Source organism: Myotis lucifugus, unplaced genomic scaffold, assembly GCF_000147115.1.
Source record: "Myotis lucifugus unplaced genomic scaffold, Myoluc2.0 scaffold_50, whole genome shotgun sequence".
Lineage (NCBI taxonomy): Eukaryota > Metazoa > Chordata > Mammalia > Chiroptera > Vespertilionidae > Myotis > Myotis lucifugus.
In genome coordinates, this window is record NW_005871098.1 from 5,029,471 (window position 1) to 5,047,963 (window position 18,493).

Sequence of the window (18,493 nt, forward strand, 5' to 3'; positions counted from 1 at the left end):
TAATGAGAGAAAACTTCCACTACCTGGGAGGAAATAGACTTACAAGTCTTTTTTTTTTTTTAATATATTTTATTGATTTTGTACAGAGAGGAAGGGAGAGAGATAGAGAGTTAGAAACATCGATGAGAGAGAAACATCGATCAGCTGCCTCCTGCACATCTCCTACTGGGGATGTGCCCGCAACCCAGGTACATGCCCTTGACTGGAATCGAACCTGGGACCTTTCAGTCCGCAGGCCGACGCTCTATCCACTGAGCCAATCCGGTTTCGGCTAGACTTACAAGTCTTATATGAATATACACATTACCTATGGACATAGACAGGAAGCACAGAGTCCCAAACAAGAGGAACCCAAAAAGGAACACACCAAGACACATCATAATTAAAATGCCAAAGGTTAAAGACAAAGAATCTTAAAAGCAGCAAGAGAAAAGCAGTTAGTTACCTACAAGTACCCATATGACTGTCAGCTGATTTCTCAACAGAAACTATGCAGGCCAGAAGGGAGTGGCAAGAAATATTCAAAGTGATGAATAGCAAGAACCTACAACCAAGATTACTTTACCCAGCAAAGCTATCATTCAGAATTGAAGGTCAGATAAAGAGCTTGACAGATAAGAAAAAGCTAAAGGAGTTCATCATCACCAAACCAGTATTATATGAAATGCTGAAAGATATTCTTTAAGAAGAGGATTAAGAAGAAAAAGGTAAAGATACAAATTATGAACAACAAATAGATATCTATCAACAAGTTAATCTAAAAATCAAGTAAATAAAAAATCTGATGAACAGAATAAACTGGTGAATATAATATAATCAGGGGCATAGAAAGGGAAAGGACAGACAATTCTCAGGGGGAAAGGGGTGTGGGGGGTGCAGGAAGAGACTGGACAAAAATCGTACACCTATGGATGAGGACAGTGGGGGGGGGGGTAAGGGCAGAGGGTGGGTGGGAACTGGGTGGAGGGGAGCTATGGGGGGAAAAAAGTGGAACAAATGTAATAATCTGAACAATAAAGATTAAAAAAAAAAAGCTATCATTTAGAATTGAAGGTCAGATAAAGAGCTTCACAGATAAGAAAAAGCTAAAGGAGTTCATCACCACCAAACCAGTATTACATGAAATGTTGAAGGGTATTCTTTAAGAAGAGAAGGAAAAAGAGGAGGAGGAGGAGGAGGAGGAGGAGGAGGAGGAGTAGGAGGAGGAGGAGGAGGGGGAGGAGGAGGAGGAGGAGGAAGAAGAAGAAGAAGAAGAAGAAGAAGAAGAAGAAGAAGAAGAAGGAAAATATAAACAATAAAATGGCAATAAATACATTTCTATCAACAATTGAATCTAAACATCAAAATACATAAGAAATCTAATGAACAGAATAAAGTGGTGAATAAAATAGAATCAGAGGCATGGAAATGAAACAGAATGATGATTTTCAGAGGGAAGAGTGTGGGGGGTGGAAAGAGATTAAACAAAGATCTTATATGCATATATGCATTACCTATGGACATAGATTAGTGGTTGGCAAACCGAGGCTTGTGAGCCACATGCGGCTCTTTGGCCCCTTGAGTGTGGCTCTTCCACAAAATACCACATGCGGGCGCACATATTTAGTGTGATTGAAACTTCGTGGCCCATGTGCAGAAGTTGGTTTTCGGCCTGGGCGAGTCTATTTTGAAGAAGTGGCGTTAGAAGAAGTGGGTGTGGACATATATAGAGGATGAACAAAAGGAGATAGACGAAACAAGTATATGAGTGTGGATGGGAGAGTTGGAAGGGGTCGACCTCAGCGAGCGTACCTCAATCAGATTGAGGACGTTTTTAGCAAAGGCCAGCTTAGGAGTACCCTAATTAAGTTAGTAACAATATACCTACCTATATAGTTTAAGTTTAAAAATTTGGCTCTCAAAAGAAATTTCAATCGTTGTACTGTTGATATTTGGCTCTGTTGACTAATGAGTTTGCCGACCACTGACATAGACAATAGGCTGGCAAACACCTGGGGTGGGGCGGGAACTGGGTGGAGGGGAAAAAGAGGGGCATCTATAATACTCTCAATAATAAAGATTAAAAAAAATTTTTTAAATACATATACAAATGTGTATATTTATTTATTTTTAAATTTTAAACAATCATGCATTATTTGTATAACTTGGAAACCCTTAAAACTTAATTTTAAGATAAATGGCTTCAAAACTCACTTTTGTGATGATGACTTCTTGCTTCTGGCCAAGTCTATGGCATCTGTCAAAGCACTGATCTTCAGCAGCTGGATTCCAGGCCTAATAAACAGAACATGATCTGCTTTATTTCAGTATTCATTCACCATTTCCCCCCATATTTTTAACCTTCATCCAAGGATATGTTTTCATTAATTTTAAAGAAGGTAGAGGAGGACAGAGAGAAACATTAATGTGAGAGAGAAGCACCAATGTCCCCACCACCACCCCAGTATGCACCATGACCAGGGATCAAACACACAACCTGGGTATGTGCCCTGACCAGGAATCAAACCTGCAATCTTTGGTGTACAGGATGATGCTCCAACCAATTGAGCCACAAATACTGACATTATAAATACTGTGGGACAAAGAATCCACACTCCCCACCTGGCTGGCATGGCTCAGTGGTTGAGCTTCAACTTATGAACCAGGAGGTCACGGTTCAAATCCTGGTCAGGGCACGTGCCCAGGTTGCCATTTTGATCCCTAGTGTGGAGCATGCAGGAGGCAGTCAATCGATGATTCTCATCATTGATGTTTCTCTCTCTCTCTTCCTCTCTGAAATCAATAAAAATATATTTTTAAAAACCTACACTCCCCTCAGACTTCCAAACACTACTTTGATAGGCAAGTATTCTCCCCAATCGTTTCACCCCAGTACTTCTAGTATTTAACGCAGGGCCTGATACAAAGAAAGCACACAGTGTAAATGATTGTTGATTAATCACATAATATTTTCTAATTTTCCCCCCATTTTAAAGTAGATCTATGTCTGCTTAACAGACAGAAAAAAAGTTTACATATCCTTTTAAATAACTTAATTTGTATCAGAAAAGAGGTAATAGGGTCCACTTATGAAAAATTTTTTTCTCCTTTTGCTGGTCTTTGGTGTTTTTTTTTTGTTTTTTCACTTTCCTCCACTCATTAAAAAAACAAAAAAGATTTCAGGAATAATCAAAAGTCCAAAAAATTCAGATTTTATTGATGCAATTTTCTGTATCTATATTTGAAATCAGTTTGACTTCAAAACTGAACTAAAAAAGTAACATTAGCTCTAACATAAGAATTATCACAGAAACTATCTTATGGTGAAGAATAAAACAGTGAATCAATTAAAAAGGAAGAATAACTGAAAAGATACAAAGTTCTGCAGTATAAAGATAGGGAGGGGAAGAAAATGGCAGCCAAATAGGCAGACATGTCATGCATCTTCGCCCAGGGCCAGACTGGAAAAAGCAACTAAATTGGAGAACATCCACCTAGAATTATCAAATTAGAAACAGCTGAGAAGATAATTTTCAATAAGGAAGGGCAGAGGATGCCTGGAGAATGGTAGGAGTGGGGATCTGTGGTAGAGAGGGATGTCTGACGTCTGTGCCGAGAAGGTGAGGTGGAGGCTGCATTGCACCAAAGCAGCGTCACCTTAGCAACAGGCATAATACCCAATTGTGAAAAAGTAAAAACCCCAGGGCTGCTAGTGCCTGGGGAATTTACCTGGGATCACAGTCACAGGGAGCTGTGCCCCAAAAGACAGCCTGAAAAGCAACCCAAGTGGTTCAGTGCCATGGGGAGAGAAACCCACAGTTACGTGGTTGTTTTGCTTTTGTTTTGTTTTGTCTTTACTTTTATTTGCTAAACCCAGATTATAGGACTTTTCAGTTAAAAAAAACTCACGCTAGGCTCTGGTGCAGGGAGAGGTATGGATTTGTAGAGCCCGAGGAGAGGCAGGGTAGTGAGACCCGGCCAGACTCTTCCTAACGCTCTAAACCAGCGTTTCTCAACCTGTGGGTCGCGACCCCTTTGGGGGTCGAACGACCCTTTCACAGGGGTCGCCTAAGACCATCGGAAAACACATATATAATTACATATTGTTTACAGTAGCAAAATTACAGTTATGAAGTAGCAACGAAAATAATTTTATGGTTGGGGGTCACAACATGAGAAACTGTATTAAAGGGTTGAGAACCACTGCAAACCCAAGTGCCCATTCCTCCCCAGAAGAGCTAGCCCTTCCCAGTGGTCTCAAGGTAGGGAATACAGCCTGCCACATCCTGCCTGCATTCTGAGCTATACAAAGGAAACAAAGGCTCTGAATAGCCCCAAAGAGCCCTCAGTGGCTGGGTTGGAAGAGGCCAACAGTGCACCCCACTGTTCTGGGAACCAGACTAATAAAAACACCAGGCTGCCAGCCAAACCCACTGGTCTCCATACAAGGATCTCTGACCAACAAAGGCCAGAGCTATATTTTGGGCCACTCTTGGAGGAGTGGCCCTGGGTCAGGAAAAATACATCCATCTGATCCCCAGATAGAGAAACAGCACCAACCCCACTTAAGCGCTGACAGAAACAGATGCTTGAGTAATTAAGATTGACAGCTGGCAGACAGGCAAAGCATGTAGATTGGTACCGCCTGCTTGCAGTCAATGCCTGTGGAGATAGACACAAGCATAGGAGCTGTGGATAGCTTGGAGATTCAACATGGTGCTAATCGCCAAAGACAGTGACTGACAGTGGTCAGGAACTAACTACCTAACAGGAAGCCCAGAATTGGCAGAAAGAAGAGTAGGGTCCTAATGGGGCATTAAAACACAGCTAAAGCGAATGACACCACATTTTTAACCCTTTGCGGTCCAATTTTATTTTTGGAATTCAAACAGTCTGGTCCAAATTAATTGACGGGATTGAATGTTGAACCGGTTTGCGGTGTCGACCTCAGCCTCGACGTTGGACCTGCTCCTAGTGCCTGGTCTGTCGAGTCAGCCTCGACGTTGGACTGAAAAGGGTTAATATTTTTTAAAAATTTTGAATTTCTTTAGTATTATGTATTTATTTTATTTTTTAATTGTTATTATATTTTATTTATTTTTACCTTTCTTCCTCGCTTCTCCCTTTTTCATCCTGTTTTTCTTCTACTTTCCCCACTTTAGCTTTTACCTTTTCTTTCTTTTTACCACTTGTTAAAAAGTAATTTTCTTTATCTGCTTTACTGATGTGTTATTATTATTGTAGTCTCGTTGGCTTATTCATATATCTAATCTCCTCTTCCCTGCTCCTACTCCATTTCCCCTTCTCTTTTCTGTTTTTTAACCACTCAATATTATTTCCCCTCTCCTCTCTTGCTACTTTCTCCTACTAATTTTTTTAATTAGTTTCACTTCCTAAATTCAGGCCTATCTGCTCTCTCCTCTATTCTCCTTTTCAAAATTAAAAAATAAATACATATTTTTTCTTCTTATCCACTCTTTTTCCTCCTCTATATTAAACAGTGGTTCTTCCCCTATTCATCCAACCCCTTAACCTTTTTTTCTGTATTTAAGCTCTGCCTCTACAGATTCTGACCCCGCTTCTTCTGGGTGTGTTTTGTTTGTGCTTTTGGGTTTATTTGTTTGTTTTGTTGTGTTGTCTCTACATATTCTTTCCTTTTTTTCTTTTTCTTCTTCTTTTTTTTTCTTTTCTTGTGATCTTTTTTGCTCTCTTTTCTCTCTCCTAATTCTCTTTTCTCTGGTGGCCACTCCTATTGGGGTTATAGGTGTCTTGTGTAAAGTGTTCTGTTCCTTTTGTGTCGTGTCTTATGTTTTATTTTGTGCTGTTCAGTCAGCACCTCCATAATGGTTGGCACGACATGGTAGAGAGCGAGCCACATAACCAGACACCTGGAGAGGAGACTCCATCCACGAATGAGACAATAACACTCAAGACACAAATATAAGAAGAGAACCCATATATTCCAAGTAAGGGCCATCCCTAGATTGCCCATCCCAAAAGACTGGAAAGACTGCACCACTAAGTCCTACAAAACATCTATTGTATAAGACAAACTCAAAAAATCTAGGTGGCATACCAGTTTGATCTGATATGTAGAAATAATCACAAAGAAACAACAAATATGGGGAGACAAAGAAATAAACCACATTCAAAAGAAAAGGAAGAATCAACAGAAAAAAAATAAATGAAATGGAGGCAAGCTATTTGTCAGAGAAAGAATTAAGAGCAATGGTTATAAGGACACTGAAAAGGATGAAAGACAAATTCAATAACGTGTAAGAATCAAGGGGAAATGAAGAATGACACAGGCAAAATAAAAAACACAATGGAAAGTTTCAACAGTACACTAGAAGCTGCTGAGGACCGCATCAGTGAGTTACAAGACAAGGTAGAAAAAACCACCCAGCCCCTAGCTGGTTTGGGTCAGTGGACAGAGCATTGGCTTGTGCATTGAGGGGTCCCAGGTTCGATCCCAGTCAAGGAGACATGCCTAGGTTGCGGGCTTGATCCCCAGTGTGGGGTGTGCAGGAGGCAGCCGATCAACGATTCTCTCTCAGTATTGATGTTTCTATCTCTTTCCTTCTCCCTTCCTCTCTAAAATCAATAAAAAAAATATTTTTAAAAAACCACCCAAGCATAGTAGCAACTGAAGAGAAAACTTAAAAAGCAGGAGGAGAGCCTAAGGGAGCTTGGGGATAATATGAAATGAAACAAAATCCACATAATAGGGGAGCCAGAAGGAGAAGAAGTGGAGCAAGGAATAGAAAATCTGTTTGAAGAAATAATGACAGAAAACTTCACTGATGTTGGGAAGAATAAAACCACACAAGTCCAAGAAGCACATAGAGTCCCAAACTAGATGAACCAAAAAAGACTGATACCAAGACACATCATAATTAATTGGCAAATATCAACGACAAAGTAAGAATCTTCAAGGCTGCCAGAGAGAGACAGAAAATTACCTACAAGGGATTTCCCAATAGAATATCAACTGATTTCTCAACAGAAACACATCAGGCCAGAAAGAAATGGAATGAAATATACAAAGTCATGCAAAGCAAGGGACTGAATCCAAGAATACTATACCCAGCAAGGCAATCATTCAAAATTGAAGGTGAAATCAGGAGCTTTGCAGACAAAAAAGGGCTAGGGAAGTTTATTACCACCAAGCCAGCAAAGCAAGAACTGCTAAAGGGACTGCTGTAAAAATTAGAAATAGAAAGGGAAGAAGGAATAAAAATGGTGACAAACAAGTACCTATCAATATTAACATTAAACATAAATGGATTAAATGCTCTACTCAAAAGATATAGGGTTGCTGAACGGATAAGAAAATATGACCCATACAAATGCTGTCTACAAGAAACCCACCTCAGAACAAAGAACTCATGCAGACTGATAGTGAAGGAATAGAAAAAAATTTTTCAGGCAAATGGAAATGAGAAAAAAGCTGGGCTAGCAATACTTATATCTGAAAAATAGACCTCAAAGTGAAGGCCATCACAAGAGATAAGGAGGGCCGCTTCATAATACTAAAGGGAACAATTCAACAAGAGGATATAACTCTGGTAAACATATATGCACCCAATACAGGGGCACTCAAATACATAAAAAAAAACTCTGGAAGAGATCAAGGGAGAGATTGACAGCAATACAATCATAGTAGGGGACTTTAATACCCCATTGACACCACTGGGTAAATCCTCTAAACAAAAAATCAGCAAAGAAACAGCAATCCTAAATGACTCACTAGATTAGATGGAATTAACTGACATCTTCAGAGCTTTTCACCCCAAAGGAACATTCTTCTCAAGTGCACATGGGACATTTAAAAAAAAATGACATATTAGGACACAGGCAAAGTCTCTTCAAATTCAAGAAGATAGAAATCATATCAAGCATCTCTCAGATCTCAATGGCATAAAATTAGAAACCAACTACAATAAAAACCAGGGAAAAATATCAAACACTTGAGGCTAAACAGCATGGTATTAAATAATGATTGGGTTACCGAAGAGATCAAAGAAGAAATAAAAAGCATCCTGGAAATAAATGAAAATGAAAACACATTAATCCAAAATCTATGGGACATAGTGAAAACAGTCCTGAGAAGGAAGTTCATAGCTCTACAGGCCTACCTCAAAAAACAAGAAAAAATGGTAATAAATTTTTTAATCCCACAACATAAAGAACTAGAAAGAAGGCAACAAGAAAAGCCCAGAGTAAGCAGAAGGAAGAAAATAATAAAGATCAGAGCGGAAATTAACAACATAGAAACCAAAAAAAACCCCACAAAAATCAATTAAAACCAAGAGCTGGTTCTTTGAAAGGATAAAAAAGATTGATGAACCTCTAGCCAGGCTCACCAAGAAGCAAAGAGAGAGGACCCAAAAATAAAATCAGAAATAAAGAGGTGAAGTAACAACCAACCTGACAGACATACAAAGGATTGTAAAAAAATACTACAAACAACTCTCCTTCAACAAACTGGACAAGCTTGATGAAATAGACATATTCCTAGAAAAATACTACCTTCTTAACTCAATCAGGAAGAATCAAAAAACCTCAATAGGCTGGTAACTACTGATGAAACTGAAACAGTAATAAAAAAACTTCCAGCAAACAAAAGCCTTGGACTGGATGGCTTCACATGGGAGTTTTACCAAACATTCAAAGAAGAACTAAAACCTATCCTTCTCAGACTATTCAAAAAAATTCAAGAGGAAGGCACACTTCCAAGCTCTTTCTATGAAGCCAGCATTACTGTAGTCCCAAAGCCAGATAATTACACTATAAAGAAAGAATTACAGGCCAATATTCCTGATGAACATAGATGATAAAGTCCTCAACAAAATTCTAGCAAATCAGATCCAGCATTACATTACAAAGATCATACATCATGACCAAGTGGGATGTATTCCAGGGATGCAAAGCTGGTACAATATCTGCAAATCAATAAACGTGATACAGCCCTGACTGGTTTGGCTCGGTGGATAGAGCATCGGCCTGCGGACTGGAGGGTCCCGGGTTCAATTCCGGTCGGGGGCATGTGACTTGGTTGCGGGTACATCCCCAGTGGGGGATGTGCAGGAGGCAGCTGATCGATGTTTCTCTCTCATCGATGTTTCTGACTCTCTATCCTTCTCCCTTCCTCTCTGTAGAAAGTCAATAAAATATATTTTAAAATAAATAAATAAATAAATAAACGTGATACATCACATAAACAAATTGAGAGACAAAAATCACATAATCATATCAATGGATGCAGAAAAGGCATTTGACAAAGTCCAACATCCTTTTCTGATAAAAATGCTCAGCAAAGTGGGAATAGAGGGATCATACCTCAGCATAATAAAAGTCTTATATTGCCGAAACCAGTTTAGCTCAGTGGATAGAGCGTCAGCCTACGGACTGAAAGGTCCCAGGTTCGATTCCGGTCAAGGGCATGTACCTGGGTTGCGGGCACATCCCCAGTAGGAGATGTGCAGGAGGCAGCTGATCGATGTTTCTCTCTCATCGATGTTTCTAACTCTCTATTCCTCTCCCTTTCTCTCTGTAAAAAATCAATAAAATATATTTAAAAAAAAAAAGTCTTATATGACAAACCTACAGCCAACATCATACTCAATGGGCAGAAACTAAAACCATTTCCCCTAAGAACAGGAACAAGACAGGGATGCCTACTTTCACCACTAATGTTCAACATAGTACTAGAAGTGCTAGCCATAGTGATCATACAAGAAGAAGAAATAAAAGGAATCCAGATTGAAAAAGAAGTAAAATTATCATTATTCACAGATGATATGCTATTGTACATAGAAAACCCTAAAGACTCCATCAAAAAACTACTAGACATAATCAATGAATTCGGCAATGTAGCAGGATACAAACTTAACACCCCAAAATTTATGGCTTTTTTATACACCAATATGGCTTTTTTGTATGGCTATTTTTATACAAAAAGAGAAACTAAAAAAACAATCCCACTTACTATTGCAACAACAAAATTAAGATACCTAGGAATAAACTTAACCAAAGAGGTAAAGGACCTGTACTCAGAAAATTACAGGTCGCTAAAAAAAGAGATAGAGGAAGATATAAACAAATGGAAGAATATACTGTGTTCATGGATTGGTAGAATCAACATCATTAAAATGTCCATACTACCCAAAGCAATCCAGAGATTCAATGCAATCCCCATTAAAATACCAATGGCATATTTCAAAGACCTAGAACAAACTCTCCAAAAACTTATCTGGAATAAAAAAAAAGACCCTGAATAGCTGCAACAATCTTGAGAAAGAATAACAAAGTTGGAGGGATAACAATATCAGCTATCAAGCTATATTACAAAGCCATTGTTCTCAAAACTGCCTGGTACTGGCACAAGAAGAGAAATATAGACCAATGGAACAGAACAGAGAACCCAGAAATTGACCCAAGCCATTATGCTCAATTAATATTTGACAAAGGAGGCAAGAGCATGCAATGCAGTCAAGACAGTCTCTTCAATAAATGGTGTTGGGAAAATTGGACAGATACATACAAAAAAATGAAACTAGACCACCAATTACACCATACACAAAAATAAACTCAAAATGGATAAAGGACTTAAACGTAAGACTGGAAACCATAAAAATCTTAGAAGAATCCATACGCAGCAAAATATCAGACATATGTCATAGCTATATGTTTACCGATACAGCTCCTAGGAGAATGGAAGCTAAGGAGAAAATACACAAATGGGACTACATCAAAATAAAAAGCTTCTGTACAGCAAAAGAAACCATCAACAAAACAAGAAAGCCTACTGCATGGGAGAACATATTTGCCAATATTATCTCATATAAGCGTTTAATCTCCAAAATTTATAGGGAACTCATACAACTTAACAAAAGGAAGATAAACAATCCAATAAAAAAATAAGCAAAGACCTAAATAGATATTTTCGAAAGAGAACATACAGAAGGCCTAGAGACATATAAATAATGCTCAAAGTCACTAATTATCCGAAAGATGCAAATCGAAACAACAATGAGGTACCACCTCACACCTGTCAGAATGGCTATCATCAACAAATCAAGAAGTAACAAGTGCTGATGAGAATGTGGAGAAAAAGGAACCCTCATGCACTGCTGATGGGAATGCAGACTGGTGCAGCCAGTGTGGAAAACAGTATGGAGTTTCCTCAAAAAATTAAAAATGGAATTTCCATTTGACCTAGTAATCCCCCTTGTAGGAATATATCCCAAGAAATCAGAAACACCAGTCGGAAAGGATATATGCACCCCCATGTTCATAGCAGCACAATTTACAGTAGCTAAGATTTGAAAACAGCCTAAGTGCCCATCAGCAGATGAGTGGATTAGAAAACTGTGGTACATCTACACAATGGAATACTACACTGCTGTAAAAAAGAAGGAATTCTTTCCATTTGCAACAGCATGGATGGAACTGGAAAGCATTATGCTAAGCAAAATAAGCCAGTCAGAGAAAGATAAATAACACATGATCTCACTTCTTTGTGGAATATAATAAACAACATAAACTGATGAACAAAAATAGAACCAGAGACATAGAAGCATGCAACAGACTGTACAACCTATGAGGGAAGGCGGGGTATGAGGAGGTAAATATCAACCAAAGGACTTATATGCATCCATGTGAGCATAACCAATGGACACAGACAGTAAGGGGTGAGGGCATGTGCTGGGGGGTGGGAGCGGCTGGGGGGAGTTCAATGGGGAAAAAAGGAGACTCATGTAATACTTTAAACAATAAAGAATTCAAATTAAAAAAAAAATAAAAGAACACAATGGCAGGTTTCAACAGTAGACTAGAAAGATAAGAAACAAGTGGTTTTTAAACAATAGCATGAATTGTCAGGGTAGTTTTAAATTTAAACTATAGACAGCATGGAGGGACCTGGAGAGTATTATGCTAAGCAAAATAAGCCAGTTAAGAGATTAACCAAAGAATTTATAAGCATACTAGAGGCCTGGTCCACGAAATTCGTGCACGGGGGCGGGGGGTCCCTCAGCCCGGCCTGCACCCTCTCCAATCTGGGATCCCTTGAGGGATGTCCGACTCGCAATCTGGGACCACTGGCTCCTAACCACTTGCGGGATGGGGCCTAAACCGGCAGTCGGACATCCCTCTTGCAATCTGGGACCGCTGGCTCCTAACCACTTGCCTGCCTATAGGCTCGTTCGCTGCTGAACCACTCCCCTGACAGCCTGATGGCCCCCAACTGCCCTCCCCTGCCGGCCTCATGGCCCCCAACTGCCCTCCCCTGCTGGCTAATCGCCCCTAACTGCCTCTGCCTCAGCCCACACCACCGTGGCTTTGTCCAGAAGGAAGTTGAACGGTAGGAAGACGTCCGGTCTCCCGGTCTAATTAGCATATTACCCTTTTATTAGTATAGGTATGCATAACCCATGGACACAGACAATAGTGTTGTGAAGACCTGGGGTGGGAAGGCAGGGGCAGGCTAGAAGGGGTCAATGGGGGGAAAAGGTCCATCTGTATTAGTTTCAACAATAAAGATAAATTAAAAAAATTAAAAATTTAAACTATGGGATGATTCTTGAAACTGAAAACAGAATGTTTTGGGGAAAAGGAACACTTATACAGCATGATTTTTACTTTTATGGCTTTATCTTCTTCTTTTTAAAGTTCCCTTGAGATCAAGGAAAAAGATTTTACTATTAACTTGCTGAAATTTGAGTTTTGGGTGTTTTGGTATAAAAGTTGGATTTGAGGATATACTCAGTTTATGATTTTCTAAAACTGAAATCAAATTTTGTGAATTTTTTCTATTTCACAATTGGACACATTTTGAAACCATTATGCCAAGAGCCCAGGTAAAATGTTCCTTTCCATTGCCTGTATTTGTCTAGAAACTTTATGGTGAGCTCGCAATAATATATCTAGTATGACAACCAGGAATCAAATTTATCTCATGAAAGTATAAAACTGATAGCTCCCAATCTCACGAGTGATGAAGCAATTAACTTTATCCAAAGCTCATAACTACACATCGAAAGAAACTTTAACTCTCCTACAACAAGGTAAAAGATTTTCATGAGCAATTTTTTCTGATTGAATCTTATTTTTGGGGACCTGGCTTTTGTTTTAAAGTTAGAAACAACATTTGAAAGCTTGAAATTCTCAAACAATCAACTTATTATAAAACTGTTAAGCCCTGGTTGGTGTGGCTCAGTTGGTTGGAGTGTTGTCCCACACACTGAAAGGTGGCAGGTTTGATTCCGGGTCAGGGATGAGTACAGAAGGCAACAAGTCTCTCTCTCTCTCTCTCTCTCTCTCTCTCTCTCTCTCTCTCTCTCTCTCGTCAACAAATACAAAAATAAAAACATATCCTTGGGTGAGGAGTACAAAAACTGCTAAAACATCCAGTAAGTATTACTATAACTGCTAAAGGGTCTAGTCTCTGATAAACTTTATAATACTAATTATAATACTAATTAAATTACTCTATTTGATATTAATAGCTTCTTTCTTATCAAGTACTAAGATCATAACCAAAAAATAAAATAATTTTGGAATTTGTTCTAAAATCAGTCTCTAGAATTTTCATTGGGTTAATATATAACAATCTGTAGATACAATGACTATCTATATAACCATAAAGTAATAAAATTATAACAGATTTAAAACTTCATTCACAAAACTAAGGCAAGAAAATACAACAGACCACTGCCATCCATGACATTAATGTGAAACCCTTGCATGCCTAAATATGGCTCTGGTTGTAATCTAACTTGGAAAGTAATTATCTATTTCTAAGGTTTGCCTAAGGAATTTTCACAATTATAACTACATAGGTATTTACCAAATAGTTTTTGTTCTTTTTTTAATAGAAGTAATAACATAGCAAAAGTCTACAAAATTACTTACTGGGTCCATTAAAAACACTCGAGAAGCTGCAGAAAGATTCAAACCAACTCCACCTGCTTTTAAGGATAGAAGCATTATAGTTGGAGATCCTGCCTCAGTGTTTTGAAAACACTGAATTGATTCAACTCTTTTCTTTTGGGCCATTGAACCATCCAAACGAGTAAACACAAATCCAGAGGCTCTAAAGGAGGGGACAAAAGAGATAAATAACACTTCCTTTACTAAAAAAACATGTTAAGTAATTACAATGTATTTATTCAACTAATTCTCTCACTCTATTTATTTTGACAAATATTTACTAACCATCTACTACAATGTAAGGCTCTGCAGTCAATTTTTTTTCAATAAATTCAGACTTAATCTTTAAAATCCCATGCACTCAGGAAATATTCTTTATTGTGATTCTGAAATTTATTTTAGATAGATGAATGAATAAAACTGATAAAACGTAAGTATTTTTTGTTATCCAAATCAAAACATATATAAAAATCTTTTACTAAAAGTGAGGAACACTGTTAAACTTACCTGAGTGGTGTTTCTATTAAAGACAGAAACGTTGTAAACTGAGAAACAACTAAACTCTTTATGTTGGGGTTCTTCTTTCTTAAGTCAATCAATGCGTGCATTAGGGCATTGATCTGAAAAAAATTTGGACACCCATTAGGTTCCATTTTGAATTGGCAAAACGCATCCAAAATTTTTTATTATGAAGAGAAAAGTGCTATGTTATTTCCCTAAAATGCAAAAGTAGAAGACCACCAATTTTAAAAATTAAGACTGAAAGAATACTTCATAACCTGAAACCTCCTTTTTCCTCTGAAAATCACCACTAGAAATAAAAAAGCCAATAGTCACTGAAAAGTATAATATTCAAATGACAGAATTTAAAGGATAATTATTAGTTTTATACATGGTATTTCTTTACATTGACATAAACAAATAACCAAATATTTTACCTTCGAGCTAGATGTCCATTCCATGTTAGACTTTTTCTCAGTATCACATGTCAGTTCTTCTGGAGGACACTCTAATAAATTGTCTCCATGTATATCATTTCTGCATAAAGGGCATTTAGCATGTGGCTACATAAGAAAGAACAAAATATGAGTGACACTTATCAGAGGAGCAGAAATACAAATTTAGCTAGAATTTTTAAAAAGCTTTATCAATTCTATGTCTCTAATAGCTAGCATTTTATTAAACCTTTTGTCAGATTCACCCATGACACAAATCCATATGTGCTGAACTCCAGGCCGATATAATATTCTAATGTGGTCAGTGATATGGAAAAAAAAGAGAATAAAATATGTGATCTCGACTAACATTAAGAACTTGAAACAATAAATGATATACTATCTGCAGACAAAATAAAAAACATAAGTAACAGTTTCCTCAACCTAACTACAATATAGAATACCAGTTCAAACTATTTAGAAGGGAAAAAATTTTCCTCCTTAATGGCTTGGAGAGCCAGTCTAGATCTGTTAAATCCTATTGGTTCATTCAAAGTAGTATCTGTTGTGTCTATTTGTACCAAGACATGATAATAAAATAAGATTATCTCTTAAATAACTACATACCAAATATCATTATAATAAAAAAGATTCTGAAACTAAAACAACGTGAGAAGTCAGTATAGTGGGGTTACCTTTAAGGAGGAGGGAGAGGGTAAATGATTGGGAGGAGCCCAAGGAGACCTAGGTAGTATTTACTTGGATGTGTTCACTCATAATTTACTGAGCTGTACAATCATGACTTGTACATTTTTTTCTATATGTATGTTACACAGCAAAGTTGTTTTTCAAAATTCTATCTCAGTGGAAGGACTGCTTAAAGGATTTTTTTACTTCAAAAAATTCTACCATACATAAGAATCTAGATGTACCTTAATCAATACCATAGGCAACAGCCACATGTAACAACTGAGCCCTTGAAATGTGACAAAGTCAAATTTAGATGTGCTTTACGTGTACACAATACCATTGGAATTTGAACTTAAATTGTATTAATAAAGTTTTAAGTTAAAAATATATAAAGTATCTCAATAATTTTTATATTTTAGATATACTAAATAAATAAAAATATACTCTAAGAGGTAACTTCATCTGTTTCTACTAAAAAAATGAAAATTACCTTTGCGTCTCACATTATATATTTATTGGACAGCAATGATGTAAACAATTATGTCACCAAACACATAATGTCTTTTTAGGTTGAAAGCTTTCAATTTTAAGAAATATATCACCTATTAAAACAATGATATAATTAATCATGAAAAGTACATTAGTAAATCCAAGTGCTAAACTCATAGTCTATTGGACTTGAGTTTCCATTACATTCAAAACTAATGCGTCACTCCATCAAACACTGACTCTGTATGAAGCATAAAACAAACCTGCTCATTCTGGATGACTTGGCAAATACAGGGTTTACAGAAGACGTGTGCACAGTGTGTTATGACAGGAACTGTTAATGAATCCAAGCAAATTGCACATTCTTCATCGGAACCTGAGCTCAGAATTAACTTCATCTTTCTTATTAACTTTTTTTGTAGCTCTTCAGGTGTATCATTTCCTAGAGAAAAGGCTGAAAAATTAATTTCAGAGCAAATCTGTAATATGACTAGACAAGTTAATCTTCCTTATACAGGAGAAAGTTTTGCTTTGGTAGTTTTAGACTTTTTCTATTAAAGGCAAAAAGCATGGTTTAAATTTGAAATTTTAAGAAAAATCCAGAAGCTAAAATAGTAGCCAACTCACATAATACACCTTACACAGAAGCATCGTTTTAACACAATCTGCACATACTACCACAGAATAAAAGGTAGATACAAGAATATCGATTAGTGGAAATCGTGGAAGAACTCATTAATATCCCATTTCATTAGTATAAGATTTTGGGGTATATTCCCAGTTGAGTTCTATATTAAAAAGAATGTCTATGACAAACTAAATTTAGGTATATGAAAAATGTCTCCTTCTGATTTAAGTATCTCTAACAAATAAAATGGTGTAAACAAGCCCTAATTACTTACCTGAGGGAACACTAGAAGACACTGCATTGGTAAGAAGGTGAGCATGACAACAGATCTGCCGCAATCTGAGCAGAAGACCCAGAACATCTGCATAGTGAGCAAGGACAGTCCCTTCATTAAAATACCTACAGGTAAAAATGTTAAATATGACAATGTTTCCTATTCTAAAACAGTAGAATAAAAATTGCATTGTTCTATTCTCCAGAAATTACAAAACAAGAATAAGAAACAGAAAAGCAAACTCTATTTTTAATGAAACCAGGAATGGTTTATAACAAAAAAGCAAAATATAAGAGAAATAGCTGCCAACTGCAGTATGAGTCGGATAGGAAGATGCCAAAAGACATGTCTGCAGCTCTCAACAGACCTTCCAAGCACAGTTCTTCAAAATAGACCCCATGCCTTGGGGTGAAATAAACTTCTCTAATGTGCAAAAACAAAAACCAGGTGCACAACTAGTGGCTTGAATTTCCCTATACAAGTTTTACACCAAGAAGGAGTGAAGGTAAGCTGAATAAGGAAACACACAGAAAAGACTATGGACACAGTATTCCACACTATTAGAAACTTAAAGCTTCTGATCTGTTATATGAGCACGAATAAAACCTAAAAGAACTCACATGTAACCCTAAGTCATAACTAAATAGAGACATTTCCTTCCAGTCTGGACACAGTTTTGACCCCGTCCCCTTCATATGTATCTCTTGCAAATAGATAGTCCAGAAAAAACTCAAAACATTCATCTATTAAGTCACAAACAGCAAAGAGCAAGAGAGTTCCAGTGTGGGGTGTGCAGGAGGCAACTGATCAATGATTCTCTCTCATCATTGATGTTTCTAACTCTCCCTGTCCCTTCCTCTCTGAAATCAGTAAGAATATACTTTTAAAATTAAAAAAAGAAAAAGAAATTTAGCCTAATGATTAGAGCACAGACTCTATAGCTAGACTTGTCTTGAATTCAAAACCTCACTCTGCCGATTTAACTATGAACTTTGGCAGGTTTCTGTTCCTTTTTATTTTTATCTAAGTTTATTTATTGATTTTTTTTTCATGCTTCAATCATCTGAGTCACCTGGCCAGGGCAAAACCTTGGGCAGGTTTCTTAACCTCTGTCTTGAGCTTCCCTGGCTTGTAATAGTGACATAACAGTAATAATACACACCTTAGAGGACTGTTGTCATAAAAAGTTAATAAATGCAGACAGAGTATTTAGAATACTGGCTATGGTAAATGATATAAAATATCTGCTGTTACTAGTAACAGTAATATTATGGGAACAAATACTTCTAAGTACTCAAGAATGGAAGGCAGTATATTATAAAGGTTAAACTTATTAGCTCTAGAACCAAAATGCCTGAGCTTAAATACCACTCTGTCATTCACTAGCTGTGTGACACAATACACTTTACCTAACTGCTCTGTGCCTCTTTACTTTGAAACCTGCTTAGAACAATCTTTCTTAATATCTTTAATTCCTATTAAACCCACCTTATAACTCACCTAAATTCTTTATGTTTTGTAGATTCCCCTATTTTCTGAGCCCTGTTTTGCCTTCACTTGTCT

At 37.2% G+C, this 18,493-nt stretch overlaps 1 protein-coding gene across 3 annotated transcripts in view; it reads right to left on the minus strand.

The window, feature by feature from the left end:
* HLTF (helicase like transcription factor) overlaps nucleotides 1-18,493 on the minus strand; it is a 165,990-nt gene that overhangs the window by 16,981 nt on the left and 130,516 nt on the right. For 2 of the 3 annotated variants that reach the window (XM_014455775.2, XM_023753750.1), the window contains 6 exons: nucleotides 16,931-17,055; nucleotides 16,292-16,482; nucleotides 14,853-14,978; nucleotides 14,422-14,534; nucleotides 13,897-14,077; nucleotides 2,194-2,274 (listed from right to left, as the gene is read on the minus strand). In XM_014455775.2, coding sequence (XP_014311261.1) covers nucleotides 2,194-2,274; nucleotides 13,897-14,077; nucleotides 14,422-14,534; nucleotides 14,853-14,978; nucleotides 16,292-16,482; nucleotides 16,931-17,055 — 817 coding nt within the window. The remainder of the gene's footprint in view (nucleotides 1-2,193; nucleotides 2,275-13,896; nucleotides 14,078-14,421; nucleotides 14,535-14,852; nucleotides 14,979-16,291; nucleotides 16,483-16,930; nucleotides 17,056-18,493) is intronic. The other variant, XM_023753751.1, reaches the window with a different exon arrangement.